Here is a 22,900-nt window from a genome sequence, read left to right on the forward strand (position 1 = left end):
CTTATCATATAGATATCATATTTGTAGGCGGATTAACCTAAAGATTGTCGATCACATGTATCCTGCCCCGCTCCTTTACTTTAGAACAAAATTGGTCAAATTTGTAGTCAGACATTTTATTTGTAGGCGAGGTAACCTCGGTATTTTCAGATGTACCCATCCTTGCCACCTTATTCCATAACAAGAACGGTCAACTCTGTATTATTGATATTAAATTTATAGGCGGAGTAACCTCGCGATTGTCAGGTGTATCCTGCCCCGCCCCTTCATTCCATAACAAGAACGGTCAACTTGTTGCCCTCAGCCACAGCCTCAGAACTGCCACAAGAAATAATGCAACTCAGGTAAGGAAATTTAGCTTGTGTCATCTAAGTTCTCTTAAACGGCCTGACTGATAAAACTTAAAAAAAAAAAAAACATTGTTTGTGCTCTTCTTGTCAAACGCGACTGTACTTTTGTGAAATGAAAAAGAATTGATTAATATTATAATCAACTTGTTTCATATGGCAGCATAAAGGTCAAGTGTCATTTGATTTAGTTTCTACATACTTTTTTTTTTACAAAATGTTGCAATATACAAAACTCACATATACAAGGAATTTGTGCAGCTTGAATCTCTTTGAAACGAGTTGATAAATACATATTTTTAGGAATTTAACCATGGTCTGGTGTTTTCCTCATTTGCCCTGCAAGACAACCAGATTTTTGAGGTAAACTTGATAAAAGCAAAATCATCACTTAAAAAATTACCTACATTTCTTAACAAAACGTTACTTTTTCACTTTAAGAAATTTGCCTTTATTTAAGCAAAAATATTTGCCTACAGGTGATGGAAGATTCCTCCTTTTTCTATAATTTAAAAAGTTTTAATTGAAAAAGATAGGTTAAAATCACTACACACTGCATGATAGACTCGAAATAAAGTATTACCAAACTTTACCAATAAACTGTAAACAAATATGATAAATATACAAGCAAAATAACAAGTTAATGTTGAGATTCAATTCCTTCTCGTTCCTTCTTAAGCATAAAATGAATTTGAAAATTTTTAACATAAACTGTAATATCCTTATCAGGATGTTGATTTTATATGTCGTCTTTATGACAGGTGAAGATGTTATGAATATATTTCTTAAATTATGTATATAAAAAAATATTGTACGGTAATATCAAATTAAATTAAAAATAATTTATTTTTTTTTGTTTTTTTTTGTACCAGAATCATCCCTGCAATGAAAGAAGAAAAAAAAATTGTTTTGTTTTACATAGCAGACTAAATGTATTATGATAACATACAACGTCTCTTTGTGAGTTCATATTTATAATATTGATTTTTATAAATGAATTAATGAAAAAAATTTTGTTTGAAATTTGACTAAATGTCATATTGTATAATTTACTTAATTCTTAACAGTCGGGCCCCTTGCCGCATCTTTATCGGTCGGGGGTGAGGGGGTGGTGTTCGACGCCCCCTCCCCTATTATCTGAGCCACTATTAGAGCTAGAGGTCTTAAAATTTCTGTGTATGTCCCCTGTTTGATAATAAATTTCCGACTATAAGTAAGTCAAAGTAAATTTTCGCTTTCTTCATCCTTTTATTTAACAACCTTTGTTTTTAGGTCCTTTTTTACTTAAATATTACTAACGGCTGCCTTTATTTTATTTTTATTAATATTTTATTTTCTACTGAGAGCTACAATTAAATTTTCATCAGAGCATATTTAAATAAATTTGTATCTACAAATAACTTTCTTCTTTAATTATAGTTAAGTAGTTGAGTGCTGCTACTCTATAATTACAATCTTCTTTAAAAGGACTGTTAATGTTTATGATGATTCATATTAGATTTCAGCAATGTGAAGCTGCTTTGTTTAGGAGTGAGGGGGTGTTAGAGCTAATACTATTCAGAATCAAATCTTTTGTGGTGAAGCTACTCTATAATTCACTTTTTATGTGTGTTAGTTAGTCCGTAACACTAAGGGGAAATTGTAATTTTCTTAGGTCTTATTGGAGACAGCTGAAATATTCAGTGAAGATTCTTTTGACATTTATTCTTTACAATGCCTTTTTGTCTGTCTGTTGGTCATGCTTCAAAAGACATATTACATATTCTCTTACATATTCATTACTTAACATCTGCTATCACTTTGTGCATTTAACCATTACAAGATTTTTTGTGCTTTGCTACTAATGGTTGTTGTCATAAATGTTTTATTTTGACAATGATCAAAGTATAACTTAATAAATTTTAGCATGTTAGTTTGTTCTGAAATTTTTGCAAGGGGGTACTTTCATGAATAAAAATATATCACAAATTCAGTTTGTCATAAAAAAATAATACTAAAATTTTTATTCTGATCCCACAATATAAGTTTCAAGTTAGTGTGAAACTGCATTTTGATACTCCGTGCATCATTTTACCCACAAACCTGTCGCACAACTCTTTTTTTAATTTGAATCCCAAAAAAAGCTTGGGTGTCTTTGATTTTTATCCTTATATAACAGTAACATGATGTCTATTTATCTATTTGTCTCAAAGGATCTCGCTAACTGCTAGACAGATATGGTTTTTCTTTACATTAAAGCTTTATATACATATGTCCTGGCCATGTTTATAACTATTTTGGGAAAGGGTACCTCCACAATATAAAAATTGCTCCTAACAAAAGTAACCCTCTAAAATTTTTGAAAAACTATGATCTTAAGTGTAGTTGCGACTCTCCACCCCCCCCCCCCCCCCCTCCCTCCCCTTCCTATCCCCAAGTGCCCCTAGAGGATTTAAGGGTACGTAGCCGCTAGTCCTTATATGGAAATAACGGGATGTATGTATATCTGTCTCTAGCAAAGGAACTCGTTATCCGCTGAACAGATGTGGTCCTTGTTTTTTTTGTAAAACTTAAATTAAAAAATAGAGGGGATTAAATTCTAGTGCCCATAATGATTGCTGGGGGCGTAGCGTTTTTAGCATGGCAAGCATCGTTTTAGAATTAAAAAGAAAATAAATGTTTCAGTTAATAACAACCCAACAAATAATGTCTATAGCAATTTGATCAGCTGATTGGTTTTAATACTAGATGTTTTTTTTAAGTAGCGCAGCTACTCTAAATTTAGGAAATAAATCTAATTTTGCTTAGAATTTACTTTTAGGTGTTTTAAACGTTGTAAATTGAAGATTTTATTTTGATAATTAACATTTTACAACAATACCCTCTATAAACTGTGAGGAAGTTTGATAAAATTACGTTTATTTTGCAAGCTTTTTTGAAAATACTTCATTATTTTTATAATTCTGACAAAATAGATTTTCTGTTTAAGTAAATAACATGGCCACAAAAAGGTTTAAGCAGTTATTGAAATATTTTATTACCATTCTTGCTAATGAAATAGTCATTAACTATGTTTAATTTGCATTTTTTTAAAAGACAAGAAAAATATTCTACTTAAATGCTACTTTTATGAAGTTATCTTAAACCTTTTCCAAAAGTTTGTTTTATAAAAATATTTTATTTTCCATTGATTTTATTGATTATATAGGTTAAAAATATCAAAAGTATTTTTTAAAGGCTATAGATTAATTTTGATTAATTCCGATTTTTAATTTTTTTAATTTTTTTCAAATCTGAAAGAATATGCCTGTCTTTTTAAAGAATAGATTATATAAAAAAAAACTAAATTAAACATATTCAGGCTATCAAAAAGTTAAAAATATTTTTTTTTTACTATTAAATCGCTAATTTTTAAAATCATTAGATTTTAAGCTTATTTTGCATGGAAACACACTTTTTCAGTCATTTCTTCTCAACGATGGATCTTAAATGATTATTACTGAAAACTTTTATGAAAATGTTATTAACCAAAACTCCAAATAAAGGAAATAATTGCCGTTTGCGAAAATGTGTGCAAAAAGTTGCCAATATCTCGTTAGAAGGGACTTAATGGATTTTAATTTTTACTGCTTACGACTTAGTGGACTATAAACTATTAGAAAAGTATCACTTCAAGGTGGAATTTTAAGGGTCAACTTTTTTTCTTTTAAAATTTGCAGTGTACAGGACCAGGTCGTTGCATAACCTAATTTTACCAATTTAAAACCAATCTCTTACTAAATACGAATTTTTTTTTTACTAAAGCAGTAGTATGTAGTCTTATTATATAAAGTACTAGGATTTTTGTCTGTAAATTAAGATGTCAATGAATTGAATACTCAACCGATTGGGCTTTTCATTTCAGGGAAGCCTCAGATAGGTTCCGGGAAGTTTTTAGGCTGTTTCATTTTAACATTTAAGTCTTGGCATGGTTTTAAGCTATATATCTGCCCTTCCTCACCCTTTCGAATATTAAGTCGTTATATGATAGGGGCGCAACCGCTAGTATGCTATATTTAAATTACCAGGTGAGAATAGACAAGAAGATCAACTCTTGGAGTGGCTCCATAGAGGTTGGGGTCACCTGCTGTGATCCAAATGCTCTGGACACTCCCTTTCCTTCCAGGTTTGTTTGTTGGCAAATTAATTTAAGGATTCTATGAAGTGCGAAAGTACTAGTGTCTATAAATTAAATTTTAAGCAATGTTAAAGTGGGACGATGGATTTTATTTTCCAATGTGTTTGATCTATTTCTAAACATTTATATTCTCCTGATTTATTAATTTTTATTTTTGAAAAAGTATAGATACAAAATATTTAAAAGTTTTTATAACTTGTTCCTAATGTAACAATTTTCTTTTTTATAAAATCTGTATAACTAACTTATAAAACATTCTATCTATCTATCTGTTTATCCATTTATCGACGTGTAAATTTATCCATATTTTTTAATGTACTTAAATTATCTATATAATATGTTTATATATCTAAGTTCTAATTATTCATAACTTTTTATATCTATCTTTCTATATTAATTTATCTATTTATCCGTATAGTGCAACAGAGCTACGGGAAGGTACCTGGATAATGTCTGGTAACTCAGTACTCAGGGACGGACGCTCCATCAATGAGAATTATGGAACAGATCTGGATAAATTAGAAGAGGGTGATAAAGTTGGAGTTTTAAAAACAGGTGAATTATAAGATTAGCAGTAACTTAGTGTCTAGAGGGGGGGGGGGCTTCCCTGAAGAGTTCAACCTATTATTACCAGCAGATTCCGGTAGCTTAAGCTTCAGACAGAAGAAAACTTACTACTTTATATTATTTTACTAGCGGATACGCCTATAGGGGCAATTAATGTGGGTGATATCCAACCCAAAATAGTTAAAAAACCTTCCCTGAACCTTTAAGAAGCTTCATTGTAAGGGAGAATCATATTGGTTCAGTGATTAGTGAGATACTTCGCTACGGACAAAAAAAGCTTATTACTTTATATAATTAGATGGTTCCACCAGCAAAACCACTCTTGAAGTCTATTTCATTTGTCTGTCGACTGTTGAATGTATGTTCTTGGGAAACTACATTTACATAAATTGTTGGGTAAAAGATAAGATTGGTCAGGAGGGGCTGTGATACAGCAAATTAATTATATTTGATATTGGATATTTCAATGGCGTAATTTTTTTTGTGTGCTGTAACTAAAGAGAAGTATTAAGAAGGGGGGGGGGGGGACAAGGAAGTGGTTTGTGGCAAAATTTTAACTTAGAATTGTTTGGTAGAATCCTGGTCCCTTGTCCCAGATATTGACAAAGAGAAAAAAAGTTCATCAAAGCATTTTCTATTTTAGGACAATTATTTATATTATTTAATTGTTTGCAATTTAATTTTTTGTCTAGAGTTTCTGTACCTATCTGTATCTACTTTAGGACAAGGAGATCTAATATTCTTTGTGAACGGTGTATCCCAAGGAGTTGCCGCCAGTAACCTACCTTCCCGCGTCTTTGCAGGAATATTGGCATTTGGAAATGGATTATTTGATAAAATGTCAGATCTTCAATTTGTGTTTTTTAATTTAGCATAAGACTTAATTCATAAGGATTTCAGATTTCAAGTCTTGAAATTTAAACTTTTTACCTAGCAACAGAAAAAATCTTAAATTATAAAATATAAACATATCTTTAATTATAAATATATGAACAAATATTCTTTCAAATAAGAGGTTATAAATATTGTTATTGATACATAAATGTTTAAATTAAGATGATTGTCATAGCCGAACAAAAAAAAATGAAGCACTGATGCTTCATCTACAGTATTTATTTTACCAATAATGCCACGTATTCTAGTCATTGATATGTATGGTAAATGTGCTCAAGTCACAATTATGGATAATAGTGTGCAGGAGGCCAGGATTCAGTCCAATGACAGGTAACTTAATGTGCTTAGAAAATATTAATTTATTTTTAATAATGTGTATGACATTTTGGTTTGTATGTCATGAATATGAGTTTAGCTTCATGAAAATGAATAATATTAAATTGAATTTTAATTGACATAATTGTCTCTTAAATTGAATTCATTACCTATCAATAATTTTGTCATACAACTTACTATAAAAGAAATTTTAAAAAAAGTTCTTTGCTTTTTTTACTTTATTAACATACCTATTTATTATTCATGTTTTATTCGAAAGTTTGTACTACTGATTTAAAAAATTTATTTTTAGAAAAATTTTCCATTTTGACCTCGATTTTATGTTTCTCTGCTATCTATTTACAAATAAGAGAGCCAAATTTAAATCTACACTGTGCGGTTATACCCCTAGAATCCAGGGATTCTGTATTCGAAGCAGCAGAGAGGAACTAAGTAAATAGCATACAACAATTCCAATACTTAAATCTTAAAATTAAGTAACATGAAACACCACAGGACATTTTGAAACATACCTATTAAAATTTGTTCAGTACCTAGAAATTAAAAACTTAAGCGTCAGACAAAAATAATCCACTACTTTATATATAACTATTTACATTTCTATTCTCTCATCCATCTATCTATCTAATTATTATTAGGTCTAATGTAGCCACAGCCGCACAAGCTGCCTCTACCCATCTCAACAGTATAACAGCTAATAACAGCATTAATAACATCACTAATGCCAATATCCAGGTTAAAATTTTGTTTTGGTAATCAAAGCTCTCCCTCCCTACATGTTTATTTTGGTCTAGTGGTCAGGGGTGTATTTTCTCCATGTGATTCCCAACTAAATATGTGTGAGGGGAAAAAAATGGAAAAATATTTTTGAGGGGTATAAAAAATGAGTCAAATCTAGAGTACTAACAACATCTTTCCATTTCACCCCCCCCCCGCCCCCTCCCCTCCTTTGAAAAAATAGGGGGGCCGGGGGGGGGGGGGGGGGTATGAAATATTTTGCAGCCAAAAAATTAATCTTGTAGTTGTGCAGAATAAACACTCCTTTTAGTGGTTTATAATTGCTTCAAATGTTTGGATATCTATTGTAAAGGCCAAATATGACTAAGAAAAAATATTTATTCTAATAACTTTTCATGTGCTTTTCATTGCTGTCTTCATATTATGTGTTTTATGTTTTTTAGGCGGCTACAGTAGCGGCTACGGCTGCTGTATCGGCGGCAACATCATCTGGAATTGCGGCTGCTTCGATTTCTGGGCTGATCAGGAATTTATATCAATCATAAAAATTTTAATTCCTTTTTTAAATAGATATTTTCGATTGGTAGCTTGTAAATTTTTTCCCTGGTTTTATTAATAGCCTTAAAATTATAATTTTCAGATAGATTGGTAAGGGTATCCTCTTATATTACAAATCAATGTTTGTTTTTGTCTAATTTAAAGATATCGGAAATTGCTGTTAGTTTTTTTTATGGTGGTTTTAGGCTATTTTGCTGACAGACATCCACAGCTGTACCTTACAGGTTAGGGCCCTAAAGGCAAAGAAAATAGTATAGTTAGAAAGCAATGGACAATTCGCTCTCTCGCAATTCTTTTTAAAAATTTCAACTTTAAAAAGGCTATATAATATAACTTTATTTTTGATGTGTCTAATTCTTAGGTTCGCAATTATTTGTTTTATTTCATCTAATATGAATTGAAATAACAGGGACAGCATACTTGGAAATGTTCCTGGTGTTGTAGTTCCGACAGTATCTACAGCCGCCAATACGACAGCTGCGGCTGTTACCTGCAATACTAATGGAACCGCAGCTGCAACTAATGGTTGCAGCGGAGTAGCGGCAATGGCCGCAGCTGCTAGCAACAACAGAATAAGGCAACTTTTAAAATTCTTAATAATTTTATTATTAATTTTTTGTTTATTATATTTTCTTGTGGGCCATTTCTCTTTGCACTGGTCGCTGGAAGGGTAAAGCAAATAGTTAGGTTAAAATCTTTTTCTCGCATTTTCGCCCAGGAAATAATAATTTATCTCAGTAACCTGTTTCAAAAAATTGTTTTATACTTCCGACGAACAGAAGTTTACCTACTTTTCCCTAAATATTAAAAATGTAAATCCAAAGCTTCTCTGAAAATTATTATCTAACTTTATTTTACTGCACACTCACACTGACTTACTAACGTATTGGATATTTTAATAGTTGTTTGTATTTAGGTTTTGTGATAGACATGGTTCTTTGATTAAGTTGGGAAATAATAACAGGTTTGTTCTTGTTCATAATATTTGTAAGCAAACTATTAAATGGGACAAACAAATATTTTTTGAAAAATTATTCTAAATTTTAAAATTTTATTTACATAATTCCTAATTGATTTTATTTTGATGAAAATGATTTAAACATTTGCATTATATTTAAAGTTAAAATGCAGTCAAATAAGACATTTTATAATATTTGACAAACTAGTTTTTGACAAAATGGAACAATGGTGATCACAGGGTAAAAATTATGCACAAAACTGTAACATTTTTTTCCTTTAAAGAAATGTATAACAATGTGTGTTTGTTTGCAGGACAGCTGAACGTAAACGGCCATTTGACGAGTTTAACAATGGAGTTGTGATGACCCACAGACCTCTCAGGGATAATGAATTATTTGAGATAAGGTTGGACAGACTCGTCAACAAGTGGAGCGGCAGTCTTGAGGTAAATTAGTTTGGGTCATGGAAAAATAGACATGATATATCTAGATAGTCCAACTGACCCCATTTTTAGTCAAAATTAAAAAGGGAATTTTTGCAGACAGAACTGTTTACATTTTGTTATTTAGGTACTTGACACAAGTGACGAAATTTTATACAAATTTATTCTTCGATATAATTTTTAGAAAGCTAACTTTATTAAAAGGATTTCCTGGAATTCCCTGGAACTATGATAAACCTACGGAATGGAATTGATATGATTTCTATCTATCAATTTAGGTTGAGGTGACAACCTTCAATCCATATGATGTCAATTTGGAAATATGACAAAACTATGACATGGAACTTCATGATGTCTGTCTATCTATTTATATATTATCTATCTTTCTATCTAGGTTGGGGTGACGACGTTCAATCCCTGTCAATTTGAATTCCCTGGAACTATGACAAACCTACGACATGGAACCACAATGATGTCGGGGGCTGGTATACTTACTAATGGCAAGGGAACGAGGTCAGTTATTTTACAATACGTAATTATTCTTTTTTTCCATCAATTTTATTAAAATAATATATTGTACTAGCGGCTGAGTCCCTAGCATCTAGGTAGAAGGTATAGGGATAGACATATAAAAGCTTAAAACCATACTAAGGCTTAATCTAAAAGTGTATTAGTATAAAACAATCTAGGAACTTATATGAACCTTTAATACAACAGACAAAATACCTAACTAGATGCGTCCCTAACTAGGGGATAGCCGATTAGATAATGAAAACAGCCTAAAACCAATTTAAGTTATTCATCAAGCTTTCCTTAAAGTACAACCAATTTTTAGCTTCAGACAAAAAATCCTACTTCTTGAGGTATATTATAGCATATGATTAGATAAAGGTATCAAAATATCCATTATATATTTATATTCATCCAATCAAATATCTATCAATCTAGACGTGAATACGGAGAATTTAACCTTGACGAGCTGTGCGAAGGAGACAGAATAGGAATGATGCGTCGCTCCAATGGAGACCTCCATTACTTTATCAATGGCCTTGACCAGGTTGATTTAATAAATAATTTAATTTATCTTCTTCATGTCTCATTTAATTCGTTAAGATATTTTCACGTCATTTTTATATTTTTCTGCTTTGGGTACAACAATTCTCCATTTATTTAGTTTATTAATTCCCATTTTTTATATTATTTAATCAAGTGGCAAAGATACTCTAAAACTAGTAATATCCGTATGGTCTTAATGCGCTGAATCTCATAATTAATCCCAAAACCAAAAATGTTTGCAGCAAAGATAAAAGAGGTCATGCCTTTTAGATTAATGTATGACATCATGTTTCTGTTCTTCTCTACTCTAAAAATCACGCATGAAACCCAAACCAAAAATACTTGCAGCGAAAATTATGAATCAAATTCTATAACATTTTTCTTATGCTGGCCTGGGAAATTTGGTAGGATTTAGACTTCTATATAAAAAGTTAAAGCCTTCTGTACAAGTGTATAATATTCTACTCTAAAATATTGCTAGATTAGTTTATCTGCGCATTTTTAGACATAGTTGTCCTTTTTTTAGGGTGTGGCAGCCAGTAGGCTTCCAGGTACAGTGTGGGGCGTGGTTGACCTTTATGGAATGGCTGTTAAGGTCACTATTGTCGACAGGAATAGTATTTCTTTATTACATTCCATTTTTTTTTATAATTTTCTTTGTAAAATAAAACAGGGAGATATTTAGCGCATAAAGATGTAGTTCAACAAGACTGAAATTATGTATAGTGTAACACTTTGATTTTTGAATATCTACCGTTCACTCTTAGGCAACAATGAGCTAGTTGTAAAATTGCTTTAAACGAAGTAGGTTTAATAAACTCAATTTACTTGGATTTTCTACTATGTGCTTAAGATTAATTTAAGAAAAACACGTTTGTGACAGGGATGAGAGGGACGAACAGAATCTAATTACAAGAAGAAATCTTGGTCTAAGGTATATAAAACTTTCTATATATCCTATTTACCAAGAAATAGTAGAACAATGACGGACAACTTTCTAGCATTTAATTACAGGGAAGATTAATTTATCCCTGGCATTTGCCTCATATTATTTTTAAGTCCTTTTCAATGTCCATTAATATTTTGTATCCATTTGGTAAAATCCCAAGGTTGGATATCAGAACCATTAACCCCACCCCTTTCTTATTTTTAATTTACGAAGAATAAACAAACATGTTCTACAGACCACTACAATTCCTAATATGCCCTGATATAATTTAAAGTAATCACAATGATTATTTTTTTTCATATTTACAAAGTTAGTTTGTCGTTTATTTTCGGCAAAGGTACAATTTATATGTTTAGGCCCAACAGGGAAAGCCTGGACCTGCAGCCGCCAGACAAACTGGTATTTCATCCAGCTTGCGGCTCCCATGCGGCCGTCATAAACTCTGGCATCACGGCGCACAGACCGAATGCCGCGGATGATTTTAACTTTGGAGTTGTACTTACAAACAGGTAAGTTTTTTTGCGCAGCGAACCTTATACCTAAAGGGTTCAAGCTATGATTTATCTGTTTGAAATTCAAATATGAAAAGTTGAACATTAAAGTAAAGTATGTCACCACCCCGTGGACCCTGTGCCGACTTTTAATTGGGTCTTTAAATATCTGCCAAATGCGTCGGAAATATTAACATAGCCAAGTCGATACAAAAGAGCAGAATGCAATTTGCTAGCAGATAAAAAGGTCCCCAATTGCAATACTGTATCCAGGTTATCTGGATTATATACCTATCCATGCTTATAAATTTATCAATTTAAGAAGTTTCTACATTTTTTTAATTAAACTCAAAAAAGTTTCTTATGGTGATTTTTACTAAATAAAGGAAAATGTTAATGTATCCTTTATAATACCCCTTTTCCTGCAAAGAAGTACTAAATATTTTTTTTCTCAATAAATTCTAAGAAAATGTTGTTTAGACCTTTGAAACCTAATGAGATGTTTGAAGTTCGGTTGGACAAAATGGTGGCTAAATGGGCTGGTTCAATTGAAATTGGGGTTACAACTCATGCCCCCAGTGATTTAGGTAAGATCAGATTTTACAAAAACAAATTCACAATGCCAATAAGTAGCAAAGTACATAAGGATAATTTGAATGACAAAATATCGACAACAGTCAAACAATTAGGGACGGACAAACAATCTTTAGATTTTATGTTTTTAATGCCTGTCTTTTTGAACAATACATAAAGATTTTAGCTTAAGCAAAATTATTAACACCATAATTTTTTTCGTAAGTAACAAAACAACAAAACATTCTAAAACATTCTTTATAAATTTTAAAAAAGTAAGAAGATATTTTAATATTGCCTTTTTTTTAAATCATAATTTTGTCGATCAATTGTAATGCCAGATGGTCATTCATAACAATGGTCTTCCAAAAGTTCGATCATGGAAAGAAAACTATGTTGCGGGTTTCGTCGTATTTTCACAGTAGCTTTTCTCCTATTTCTAGCCCCTGCGAGGAGCTCTAGCCCTGCGTGGGGGGCGTATTTTCTTAACCTAAGATAACCTTTCCAACGCTACTGGGAAAATGCGATTTAACCTGTTACTTCGTTTTCTTTAAAATCACCCCAAAATTTTATTGTGTGTTTATTTTTTATAGTGTCTTGTTTCTTTGCTATATCTTAATGGGGGAGTGTCATTTGTTTACAAACTATGCGTAAAATTGGGTGCAAGCATCCAGTCAAATGCGCTTATTATGTCAAACTGTATTTACTTTTGATATATATTAATCACACATATATTAATCAAACGAATAATTCAGAACAGTTTGACCTAATAAGCACATTTAACTGGAAGCTTGCACTTCATTTTTTTACGGGTTATTGCGAAAAAAATGACGCTCTTTCTATCAGTTTTGGTTTCTGTAAACGAAAGAATAGTCTTAAAAGGCATCAGTTATCATGAAAACTAATCTTTTATTTGTACAGAGTTTCCAAGCACTATGACGAACATAAGGTCTGGAACCTGGATGATGACCGGTAATGGTGTCATGCACAATGGAACTACAACATTTGATGAATATGGACAAAATTTAGATAAATTAAAGGTACTTTATTAATTTTTATGCAAGCTCAAGTGAATATTATATCAAAAGTACAAAAAATATTTTTGTTCCCTAATACATACTTCTAGGTAGCAATATATAATTTGCCATCCCTTAATAAAAGGACTAGTATATAATCTTAGAAAATCCATCCTTGCATTCGCTGACGGAAAATCGTATGGTATCCTTATCTTTGTGTAAGGATATTTTATAATTCTACTTTCTCGTAATCTATGGGGATGCGAGAAGAAAAATGCATTGACATTGTCAGGATCTAACTTAATGGAAAATTAAATTACCAACCTTTAACGTAATTTCTGGTTTATTTTGTTTTCCGATTTTTTTTCAGGTTCGGTAGGATTAAAAACTAAAATCCCATGACTATCAGTTGAAGATAGGGATAGAATTTCCCATTACGTAAAATCCTAAGAAAGTCATAGGGAGGGAATATTCTACTATCCTACTTTCTATAATACAATGTTGAACGATGTCCGTCTGTCTGTGCTCTACTTTTCAGGAAATGTACCTACTGGTCCTTTGATGGCTTTAAGCTATTTTCTTGGAGGGTGGGGAACCCCCAACCCCCGCAACCCCCTCCCTCTAGAGACCTTTAGGGACGTAGCCGCTAGTTTAAAATATAATAGAATCTTAGATTAAGAGATTTATTGCCTTTTTACTAGGTTGGAGACAGAGTTGGAGTGATGAGGAAAGAGAGTGGAGTTCTACATTTCTATGTGAACGGTGATGACCAGGGTCCTGCTGCCACCAACGTGCCAGACCGTGTCTATGGTGTTATTGACCTGTATGGACAGGCCGCCCAGGATTGTCATATTTAAGCTCAGATAAAAATTTACACATATTGTGCATTTATGATGATTTTTATACAATTTTTTAAAAATATGATTGTGGATTATTGATCTGTAGTTAAAAAAAACCTACTTTAAATTTTATTTAGTTTAACGAAGTTGTTAAATCACACAATGAAAGTAATCCATAACCTTATAAAGATCCAATATTTTGATAGATTTAGAAAATCACATCAACTTTAAAGTACATTTCAAGACGCAAAGCATGTTTATACCTACCTACCTTTTTCAAAAATTTTCAAAATCTTATTTCTCCCTGTACAATGAAATCACAATGCTTTGGGTTTACTTGGACTTTGGCAGAACAAAATGATGACAATATTGTGAGCAGGCAACAATAATTGATGGATCCGAGTTCCGTAGTCCTGATGGGCTGGACTCTACAGTCACCAGTGGAACTATGTTTAGTCATATTGACTCGCTACAAGATCTCAGGTAAGTTATACTTTTACTAGTGGCTGCGCCCCGAGCATCTAGGGGGCTAAAAAAAAAAAACTTGAAAGACTTTAATCTCAAAATGAAATAGCCTTAAACCATCACGGGAAGAAAAATTTTGTTAGGGATATTTTTTTACATGAACGATTTTTAGATACCATCCCTCAATTTTCGGTCCAGCGGTTAAAGAGATCTTAATGTACAGTCATCCTGTTGCTTATAGAAGGATTATCTTAATTTAGGTTCCACCATTTGCACGGAAGAAACGCGCGAATATCCAACTCTGGTAGCACAGCGGCTAGACAGAATGCTCTTAGTGAATTTAATGAAGCTATTGTCATGTCCAATAGAGCTCTTAGGGACGGTGAATTGTTCGAAATACAGGTAAAATTTTCTTATGTCTGCAACTCAAAATTAGAAATAGAAACCATTTCCTTTCTCTGCTTAATAAAGGGAGGAATAATACTGGAACCCTAAGTTTTATGAACATATTCTCTCATTCGTTGGCATCAAAACTTTGGGGATTTGTATTAAATCCAGTTTTTCTTTAACAAACTAAAAGTGTCTAATCTTCTCCAACAATAATTTTAATCTATAAAAGTACCTAGAAGGTTATGTATTAGTTATAATGTTTTATTATAATTTATTATTTATCAATGTAATATTATTGGGTCAAAGGGCTATCCTCAACTCTTAATGTATCAAATAGGTAGAATTATGAAGAATAAAAACTTGCTCAAAACCAACATAAAAATTCCTTGAAATAGAGCGCATAATCTTATCTGCGGTTGTCGAAATTCTAATGTAAACCATTAATTTTTAAAAACGTTCTACAACTATCATATTTATTTTTCTAGGTTGAGAGGATGGTTGATAGATGGAGTGGCAGTATAGAGGCTGGCGTCACAAGTATTAAACCTGAAGACCTTGAGTTTCCTAATACTATGACTGACATTGATTATGATACCTGGATGCTTAGTGGATCTGCTGTTATGAAGGTTTGTTGTCTATACATCCCCAACAATTTTAATGCATTTTTTATTATCCATCCATTTATCTAGTTATGTTAAATCTTATTACAACATATCATGTTATTCAATTGTCTATCAATCTATCTACCTATTGATTTTATTTATATATTATTTATTGTATATCTAAAATTCAAATATCTTAAAATATATGATATTTACATGTTTGGTCCGTTACTAATAACCGTGTGTTGATTCGATTAATATCAAGTAGACCATTTATATGTTTATCTGTTTCTTATCATTTATAACACTATGACTATCTATTCATCTGGCAATCTTTAAATGTATCCAACTTTCTATCTATCTATTTTATTTATCTATTAAGGATGGTAACACAGTAAAGAACAACTATGGCTGTGACTTGGATTCTCTAAATGTTGGCCATAGGTAAATTAAAATCTATAATAAACGTAAAACTATGTCCGCATGTCTATCCCTAGCTTATCACTAGACCAATTAAATGATTAAGGAAATATATATTACTAGTCGACCTGTGATGGTTTTCAACTTTTTTCATTATGGTAGTAAACCCCTCATGCAAGAAAAGATTTGTTTAATCTATTATATTTTTTATTGTTACAAGGTATCAAAGTTTATATTTAAAATTAATTTATAAACACTGATATGATATTTTGTTTGGGGTATTTTTCAGCCTGTACCAGCGCAAAAAAATATGTCTAACACCAAATATTGGTGCCTTATGCACCACTACGTTAAAAGATTTAAAAACTCTGTCTATGATAATTTTCATGGGTATAAAGACCCTAAAAGAAGAAAAGGGGTAGGTAGTTGCATGAAGTGCATTAAACTTGAATTTATTAAACTGCTTGTTTTCTTTTGTGCAATAGTTTAAACTACATCTACTGGACACGTATATTGTATATTTGAAAGAATAAAAATTTTCTACCAGGTTGTTATAAAAATATCAGGACTTAAAAATCATATTTTTTTTGAATATGTGATTGTGAATGTGCAACTGATGTTCTGTTTTCACATAAACCGCATGATGACTATTTTGGTGGTGCCTAATTGATTGCTATTTATTGTTATTCAAAATTATATATGTTAGATGGTATTCTTGTAACTTATGCTTGCAATCAAACATTTTAAATGCACTTCATGCAACTATCCCTTTGATTTACATTTGTTCTATTGTACATCTATGAACATAGGGACAGTTAGCTTTTTTCTCAAATTAAATGTGTAATTTTTCTTGAAACTCCTAATCCTTTAGGTTGGGCATGATGAGAACGGCTGAAGGAGCGCTACACTATTTCATTAATGGGGAGGACCAAGGGGTTGCCATGGAGAATGTGCCCGCAGGGGTTTATGCTGTCATTGATCTGTACGGCGTCTGTGCACAGGTAAAACATTTAGGGCTCAATTAAAAGATAACTATTTTATATAAATACAGACTAAATATTTAGATATATGAACAACCTAAATATTAGGTATTTACATAATAGCAGGGTTTTTATTCGTAGCGAAGCTACTCTATAATTTGAAATGTCCGTCTGTCCGTATGTCTTAGTTTGGGGAACGTGATTTTCTCGGCTCCTATAAAAGATAAAAGGCTGAAATTTTTTGACAACATTCCCATTATAAAGGAGCATAATTAACTATAAAACATAAATGGCGATAGGACCACTTTTTAGTAGGTTTTAGGCTATTTTTGTATTTTTCACATTTTTCTTCATATCTTTGGTGTTTATGGTCCGATATCCAAAATTTTTCAGTTATAGTAGGTATCAAAATTAAATTTCTTGTCGTTTAAAAAAACAACTATGCCGGTCAGACTGCCTTTATTCAGGTTTTACTCTATTTTTGTATTTTTCACATTTTTCTCCATAACTGGTGTTTATGGTCCGATTTTTAAAATTTTTTTAGCCCCGAGATGCCGAAGGCATGGGCTAAAAAAACTGGTTTTAATCTTATGATTGTACATTTCTATATTCGTAGAAAACTGGATATAATACGATGCTAGACATAGTTTTTTCGTTTGGATGAGAACCGGTTCCTATCCACAGGATTCGATTGAATACGAGAAAATGAAATTTCCCATTTTTTTAAGCATCCAGTATGTAATTTGGCAGTCTGTAAGTCATAGTACTGAAATATAAATATTGAGCAATTAAAAACAAATGTTGAAAAGGTTTCGTGATTTTTTCCAAATATACATGCTTTTGACAACTAATCTTTAAATTCTTATACATATTTTTTGTGCTTTGCTACTTATGGATGTTGTCATCCTTGTTATTGTATAAAAGATCACAAAGAACAATTTACCTTACACGAAGAATTTGTTGTTATTGTTAATGCTTTTAAATGTGAAAATGTATGCTAATTATAGATACCATCTGAGTTATTATATAGTTATTATTCTTTGAATGTCGTGCTTGATCATGTTGCAAATCTCTGCTCTAAATAAGAAAACAAGTTTTTTCATCCAAAATTCCCCAATTTAATGTCAAAGTACATTAGAGCATTGTTTTGTTGATGTACGATCTACATTACCATCCACAAGATTATACCCCACAAAAATGGAATCTTTTTAGGTTTTCAAGTAGAGCTATTTATTACGTACTACTACGGACAGTCTTAGACTTAGAATTAAAGAACTAGTCAGATAAAACTTTCAATTATTTGTCAAGTTTCTTGTATTAAACTCTTTTTTAAGGTGTCTGTTCTCAATAGAGGCCTGAATCGCACCGTAACCGCAGCTGAAAATTCACTTGCAAGCAGCCAGATTATGGAATCCAGTCAGGCAAGCCTCCCTTTGGCCGTTATGCCTGGAGGCACATGTGCAGCTCAAGAAAACCAGCACAGGTATTTATATTTCTAATAGCGGAGACGCCCCTAGAGGCGTCTAGGAATATTTAGGAAAAGGGGGAAGTTGTGAGTAGGAAGCTCCTCCATTTTTAATTTCATTTAATAAGAAAAAACAATATTTCCTGAGGACAAGTATTTTTTCTCAAGGGGTGATTTCTCTTGGGAGGGTTGAGGTAACCTCCCCAAAATAGTTAAAAACCTTCCCGAGACCTACAATAAGCTTTACTGAAATTAGAGATTATGGAGATACTTTGCTTCACACACATAGATATCAAACAGAAAGACACACAAACGCAAAGGTATGCATACATCCAGTTACTTTTATTTATGGTTTTTACTTTCCTATTTATTCTTTTATCATTGTCTTTATATATTTTTAATTAACCTATATGTCATTCTATCTATTTATTTAGATTTTGTTCTGCAGTTGGTAAAAGTCTTGAAATCTCCGCAAGCTGTATGACTGTTTGTAAGAAGGATGGGATGATTAATGCTCTGCTCACCTTTTCTGCTCATCAACTTGATATAGGGAGGATATTTGACATTTGAACCAAATGTAGATAGAGACGTATGTACACTCATACCCTGATTACAGAGTAGCTTAGTTTCTAAAAATTGTTTCTGAATTTGTCTTTGGGGATTAGTGTTTTTTTCTTTACATATCACTGGGGTTGGGAAAAAGAGGACTATCCACGAACAAGAGCAAGTGATTGTAAGCATCTTCCAGCATTTACCCATAGTATTTTTTTAGTAAATATACTAGGTTTATGTTTAATATTTGCTTTATCGACTAAAAAGTTAGGTTTCACCATGGTTTTATATGAAAAAAAAACTTTGAAATGTTAAGCATTGTTTGGTGCAATATCATCGAATGTTTTGATGAGTTCAAACTGTTGTTTAAAAGCTTTGACACAAAAGTATATTATTGTGATTAAAAATGTATATTTAGGAAAAGGGTTGGTAACTTGTAAACAGTTTAATTAATGTACTTTTGCCATTTACAACATTTGATACTTTTCTGCAGTGTTATTTTATTTTGTCCTTTGAACTGAACAAAGCATTTGATGATATTGCTTTAAAAATTGATTTACATTTCAAAGTTTTTTTCATATAAAACCATGGTGAAACCTAACTTTTTAGTCGATAAAGCAAATATTAAACCTAAACCTAGTAGATATATTCACTAAAAAAATACTATGGGTCAATGCTGGAAGATGCTTAGAATCACTTTCTCTAGTTCGTGGATAGTCCTCTTTCAAGATAAAATTTGGGGATTGGAAAGAAATTCAACTTCGTTGGAAAATAAAAACTGTTTAAATTGTCTATAGGTAATATATCTCATAATTTAAATTTAAAAATCCTTAAAAATAGAAGAAATGTTCGAAGTACGAGTGGATCGAGTTGATAATAAATGGGCGGGAGCACTGAAAATTGGCCTTACTACGTTTGACATTACAGGTAAGTTCAATTTAATAAAGGGGTAGTTGCACGAAATGCATTTGAACTTGAATTTAGTGAACTGTATATTTTTTCCTAGTCAATGGTTTAATCTACATCTATAGGGCATTTATTTGAAAGAATTGTAATTTTCTACCACGTAGTTTTAAAAATATCAAGTCTTGATAATTGTATTCTTGAGATATATTCTTGATATAGCTAGCTTATTTCCACAAAAAAAACTACTAAATTAGAGATGTCTTATTGTGCGTTATTTGTAGTAATAAAAAAATAATATATGTTTGATGGTATATAATCAATTGTGAAAGGGGACCTTTTATGTTCCAGTTGAAAACCTTATGTCTAAATCTAAAATCTATAAAGTAAGTTCTGCATGTTATTTTTCATTGACCATGAAAATGAAAAATGGAATGAAAGCAAAGAAATCAATCTGAGACTTATTTTCTATATGAATATCCTGTTTATCATAGACACACTTACAAGTCAAACAATATTTGTCAAAATTGTAAATTCTTAATTCTCTAACTTTGTTTTATTTTTTTTTATTAAAGATGGTGATAGCAACAAGGTTCCTGCTGAACTGAGTGGCCTGGAGGATGTTGTTTACCTGGATGGAACTAACCTGGTCAGAAATAACACTATTGTCAGAATGAACTATGGTCCTTGTCTTGATAGGTATGTATTTATCTATAAAGGGGGGAGGCGGATGTGCCACTTTTTGAAAAGATAATATGAAATATTAATTACGAGTGTCACGTAAAAATATACCTAAGGGAAATTATTATGAGAAAAAAAGTTTATCTCAGATGATTGAGACAATGAGAACTGTCTAATTTGGCGAAAAAAAGGCAAAAAAAAATTCGGCGGAAAACGGCGATTTTCGGTGAAAGCGGCGGTTCCGCCGCCGTTTCTTCACAGTTCCATACTGTTCTTCACAAAAGCAACTGCTGTGCCGAATTTTAGAGCTGTAACTCTTTTATGGGCTGAGATCATGCGCGTTTTACTTTTGGTTTCAAAAAGTGGCACATCCGCCTCCCCCCTTTATACATTGATACAATGATTGGGGATGAAAAAATAAGTTCATTTCTATTTTTTAGGGTTAAAATTGCAAGTTTATACTTAGCAAAATATCTTTGAAGTTTGTATTTGAACCTTTCTTAAGAAATGTGTACTTGAAGTAAATTGCCGATCTGCTAAAATTCCTAGAACCGATGAGTTGGTCATAGAACCCTCTCCCCCCCCCCCCCTTTTATTTATCTAGCCCTGCTATAAGAGCTCTAACCCTACGAGGATCTCCTAAAGCTTAGTTAACCTAACCTTTTGAACAATGTCACATTTACTGTTAATCTAGTGAATTTTGAATGTTTAGGTTAAATGTTGGAGATAAGGTCGGTGTAAGACGAACAGAAGAGGGAAATATAAGGTAAAAATAGTACTTCTCATTGTTTTAAGTTTTCAGAAGCGCAATAATAGGTATAATGAAAAGGTTTTCAATCTCTTTTCATAAACAGTTGATAAAAAACAAAGCGGAAAAATTCGGATATACCTTTTGGGTTCATGATATATGTAATAAAAATATATATTAAAAATTTGCTGTATTGGAAGGATTATTTTACCGATGTCTTCGGATTTTTGTGTCATTTAGGGGCTATTTATACGAGGGGAGAAATGAGAAGAAAATTAGTGTTAATCAATAATAAATAATCTAAAACCATCCCATGTCCTACATTATAAGTCCCTATAAACAAAGAAAACCTTACTGCCTTTTAATTCTATCCCTTAATAACACATTTAGATTTACAATAAATGGAGAAGACCAAGGGGTTGCTTCAACTAATGTTCCTAGCAACGTCAGGGCTGTTATAGAACTCACTGGTCATATAAGCCAGGTGAGGAATTTGTTCCTACAAATAAAGCAATGTATCAATATCATATTTTACTGCATAATCATTATGTTTTAAATTTCACTTATGTTTGTCCATTGGTATAAAACAATCCATCCATTTATCTATCAGTTGATAAGCTTTATCCATCCTTGAATCCCGACCAGCTGTAATCTATAACGAATTTAATTTAAAATTTTCATCTCCCATTCAAATATTTTTTTTAACTTTATTTCGCTTGTTAGCAAGGTATATCATATTCCTGAATCCGGACACAATTTTATCCATCAATACCTTTATATAAGTTTCCATATTTCCATCTATATTTCTTTCCAAATATATTCACGCATCTCTATTTATTTTTCCATTTTTATAGGTCCATTTATACATCTACATGTGTATCCATTTGTAACTAACTATTTATCTTAATAATATTAACTCTGTATCTATTAAGGTTACTGTAAGTTCAGTAGGTAAACTAAGTTGTTCCCCAAATGTGGAGGAATCGAACCATTTACTTGTGGACTCTTTAGAAAATATACAAGAAGGAAAAGAAATAAACTCAAATAAGCTTGAGTTCCATGACAATAGGTTAGTAATTTTTTTTTCTAAAGAAGAATCATTTTGGTTCAGTAGTTAGCGAGATCCTTAAAGATAGACAGACATTCTGTTACTTTTATAAAGGAGAAATGTAAAATGATGGTTCCTTTTAGATAGTAGTTTTTCCGATAAGGATATGACAGTATACATATATTTTTGTCCTAACCTTTTTTCAAAAATAATACATTTTGTCTCGGGGTGATTTCATTTACTTAAAAAGGTAAAAGTGGACCAATCAATTGAAATACTATTATAATAAGCCTCTATATTCTGTAATATTTTGACTTATGAAATAGTTTGCAAAGATTCTAATCTGCCATTGAGCGTTAAGTGTTTTTTATTCCCTTATTCCGCAGCCATAAAAAAGCTGAAAGATTATCTTTACAAATACGCATCTACTCTTTTGTCCGTCCGACTGTCTTTCAAAACGCTATTCAGGAAGCTGGTATTTACTCAACTTCAAATGAGATAGGACCCTAAAACTTCTTGTCTATATTTTTAATTAATCAGCATGATCTTTTTTGTAACTTATTTGTCCATTTGTTTGAATGTTCGTTTTCTGTTATTCTTTTATGACATTATATCCTTTTTTGTGAATTAGGGGAAGAAATGTGCAGTTATCAGATGAAAACACGGTAGCTAGAAGAACAGAGAGCTATAATCAAGGTGAGCGTAGCTACATTATGATAAAATA

General features: G+C 31.7%; 1 protein-coding gene across 5 annotated transcripts in view; it reads left to right on the plus strand.

Moving 5' to 3' along the window:
• The window catches only part of Neurl4 (neuralized E3 ubiquitin protein ligase 4), a 42,104-nt gene that overhangs the window by 6,770 nt on the left and 12,434 nt on the right, over positions 1-22,900 (plus strand). For all 5 annotated transcript variants that reach the window (XR_013879690.1, XM_080160966.1, XM_080160967.1 and 2 more), the window contains 32 exons: positions 223-344; positions 651-710; positions 4,394-4,491; positions 4,922-5,058; positions 5,793-5,871; positions 6,211-6,294; positions 6,939-7,035; positions 7,482-7,561; positions 8,003-8,173; positions 8,513-8,560; positions 8,869-9,001; positions 9,393-9,511; positions 9,947-10,055; positions 10,581-10,661; positions 10,933-10,988; positions 11,360-11,512; positions 11,975-12,081; positions 12,989-13,107; positions 13,785-13,922; positions 14,299-14,405; positions 14,648-14,789; positions 15,263-15,403; positions 15,762-15,823; positions 16,671-16,800; positions 18,114-18,262; positions 18,679-18,790; positions 19,633-19,723; positions 20,275-20,398; positions 21,093-21,146; positions 21,519-21,612; positions 22,061-22,197; positions 22,808-22,872. Coding sequence is in view for 4 of the 5 variants with exons in the window: in XM_080160966.1 (XP_080017092.1) it covers positions 223-344; positions 651-710; positions 4,394-4,491; positions 4,922-5,058; positions 5,793-5,871; positions 6,211-6,294; positions 6,939-7,035; positions 7,482-7,561; positions 8,003-8,173; positions 8,513-8,560; positions 8,869-9,001; positions 9,393-9,511; positions 9,947-10,055; positions 10,581-10,661; positions 10,933-10,988; positions 11,360-11,512; positions 11,975-12,081; positions 12,989-13,107; positions 13,785-13,922; positions 14,299-14,405; positions 14,648-14,789; positions 15,263-15,403; positions 15,762-15,823; positions 16,671-16,800; positions 18,114-18,262; positions 18,679-18,790; positions 19,633-19,723; positions 20,275-20,398; positions 21,093-21,146; positions 21,519-21,612; positions 22,061-22,197; positions 22,808-22,872 (3,399 nt within the window). In the remaining variant the exon portion in view is untranslated. The remainder of the gene's footprint in view (positions 1-222; positions 345-650; positions 711-4,393; positions 4,492-4,921; positions 5,059-5,792; positions 5,872-6,210; positions 6,295-6,938; positions 7,036-7,481; positions 7,562-8,002; positions 8,174-8,512; positions 8,561-8,868; positions 9,002-9,392; positions 9,512-9,946; positions 10,056-10,580; positions 10,662-10,932; positions 10,989-11,359; positions 11,513-11,974; positions 12,082-12,988; positions 13,108-13,784; positions 13,923-14,298; positions 14,406-14,647; positions 14,790-15,262; positions 15,404-15,761; positions 15,824-16,670; positions 16,801-18,113; positions 18,263-18,678; positions 18,791-19,632; positions 19,724-20,274; positions 20,399-21,092; positions 21,147-21,518; positions 21,613-22,060; positions 22,198-22,807; positions 22,873-22,900) is intronic.

The sequence above is a fragment of the Acartia tonsa genome, chromosome 5 (genome assembly GCF_053477335.1).
Source record: "Acartia tonsa isolate MP-2025a chromosome 5, ASM5347733v1, whole genome shotgun sequence".
Classification (NCBI taxonomy): domain Eukaryota; kingdom Metazoa; phylum Arthropoda; class Copepoda; order Calanoida; family Acartiidae; genus Acartia; species Acartia tonsa.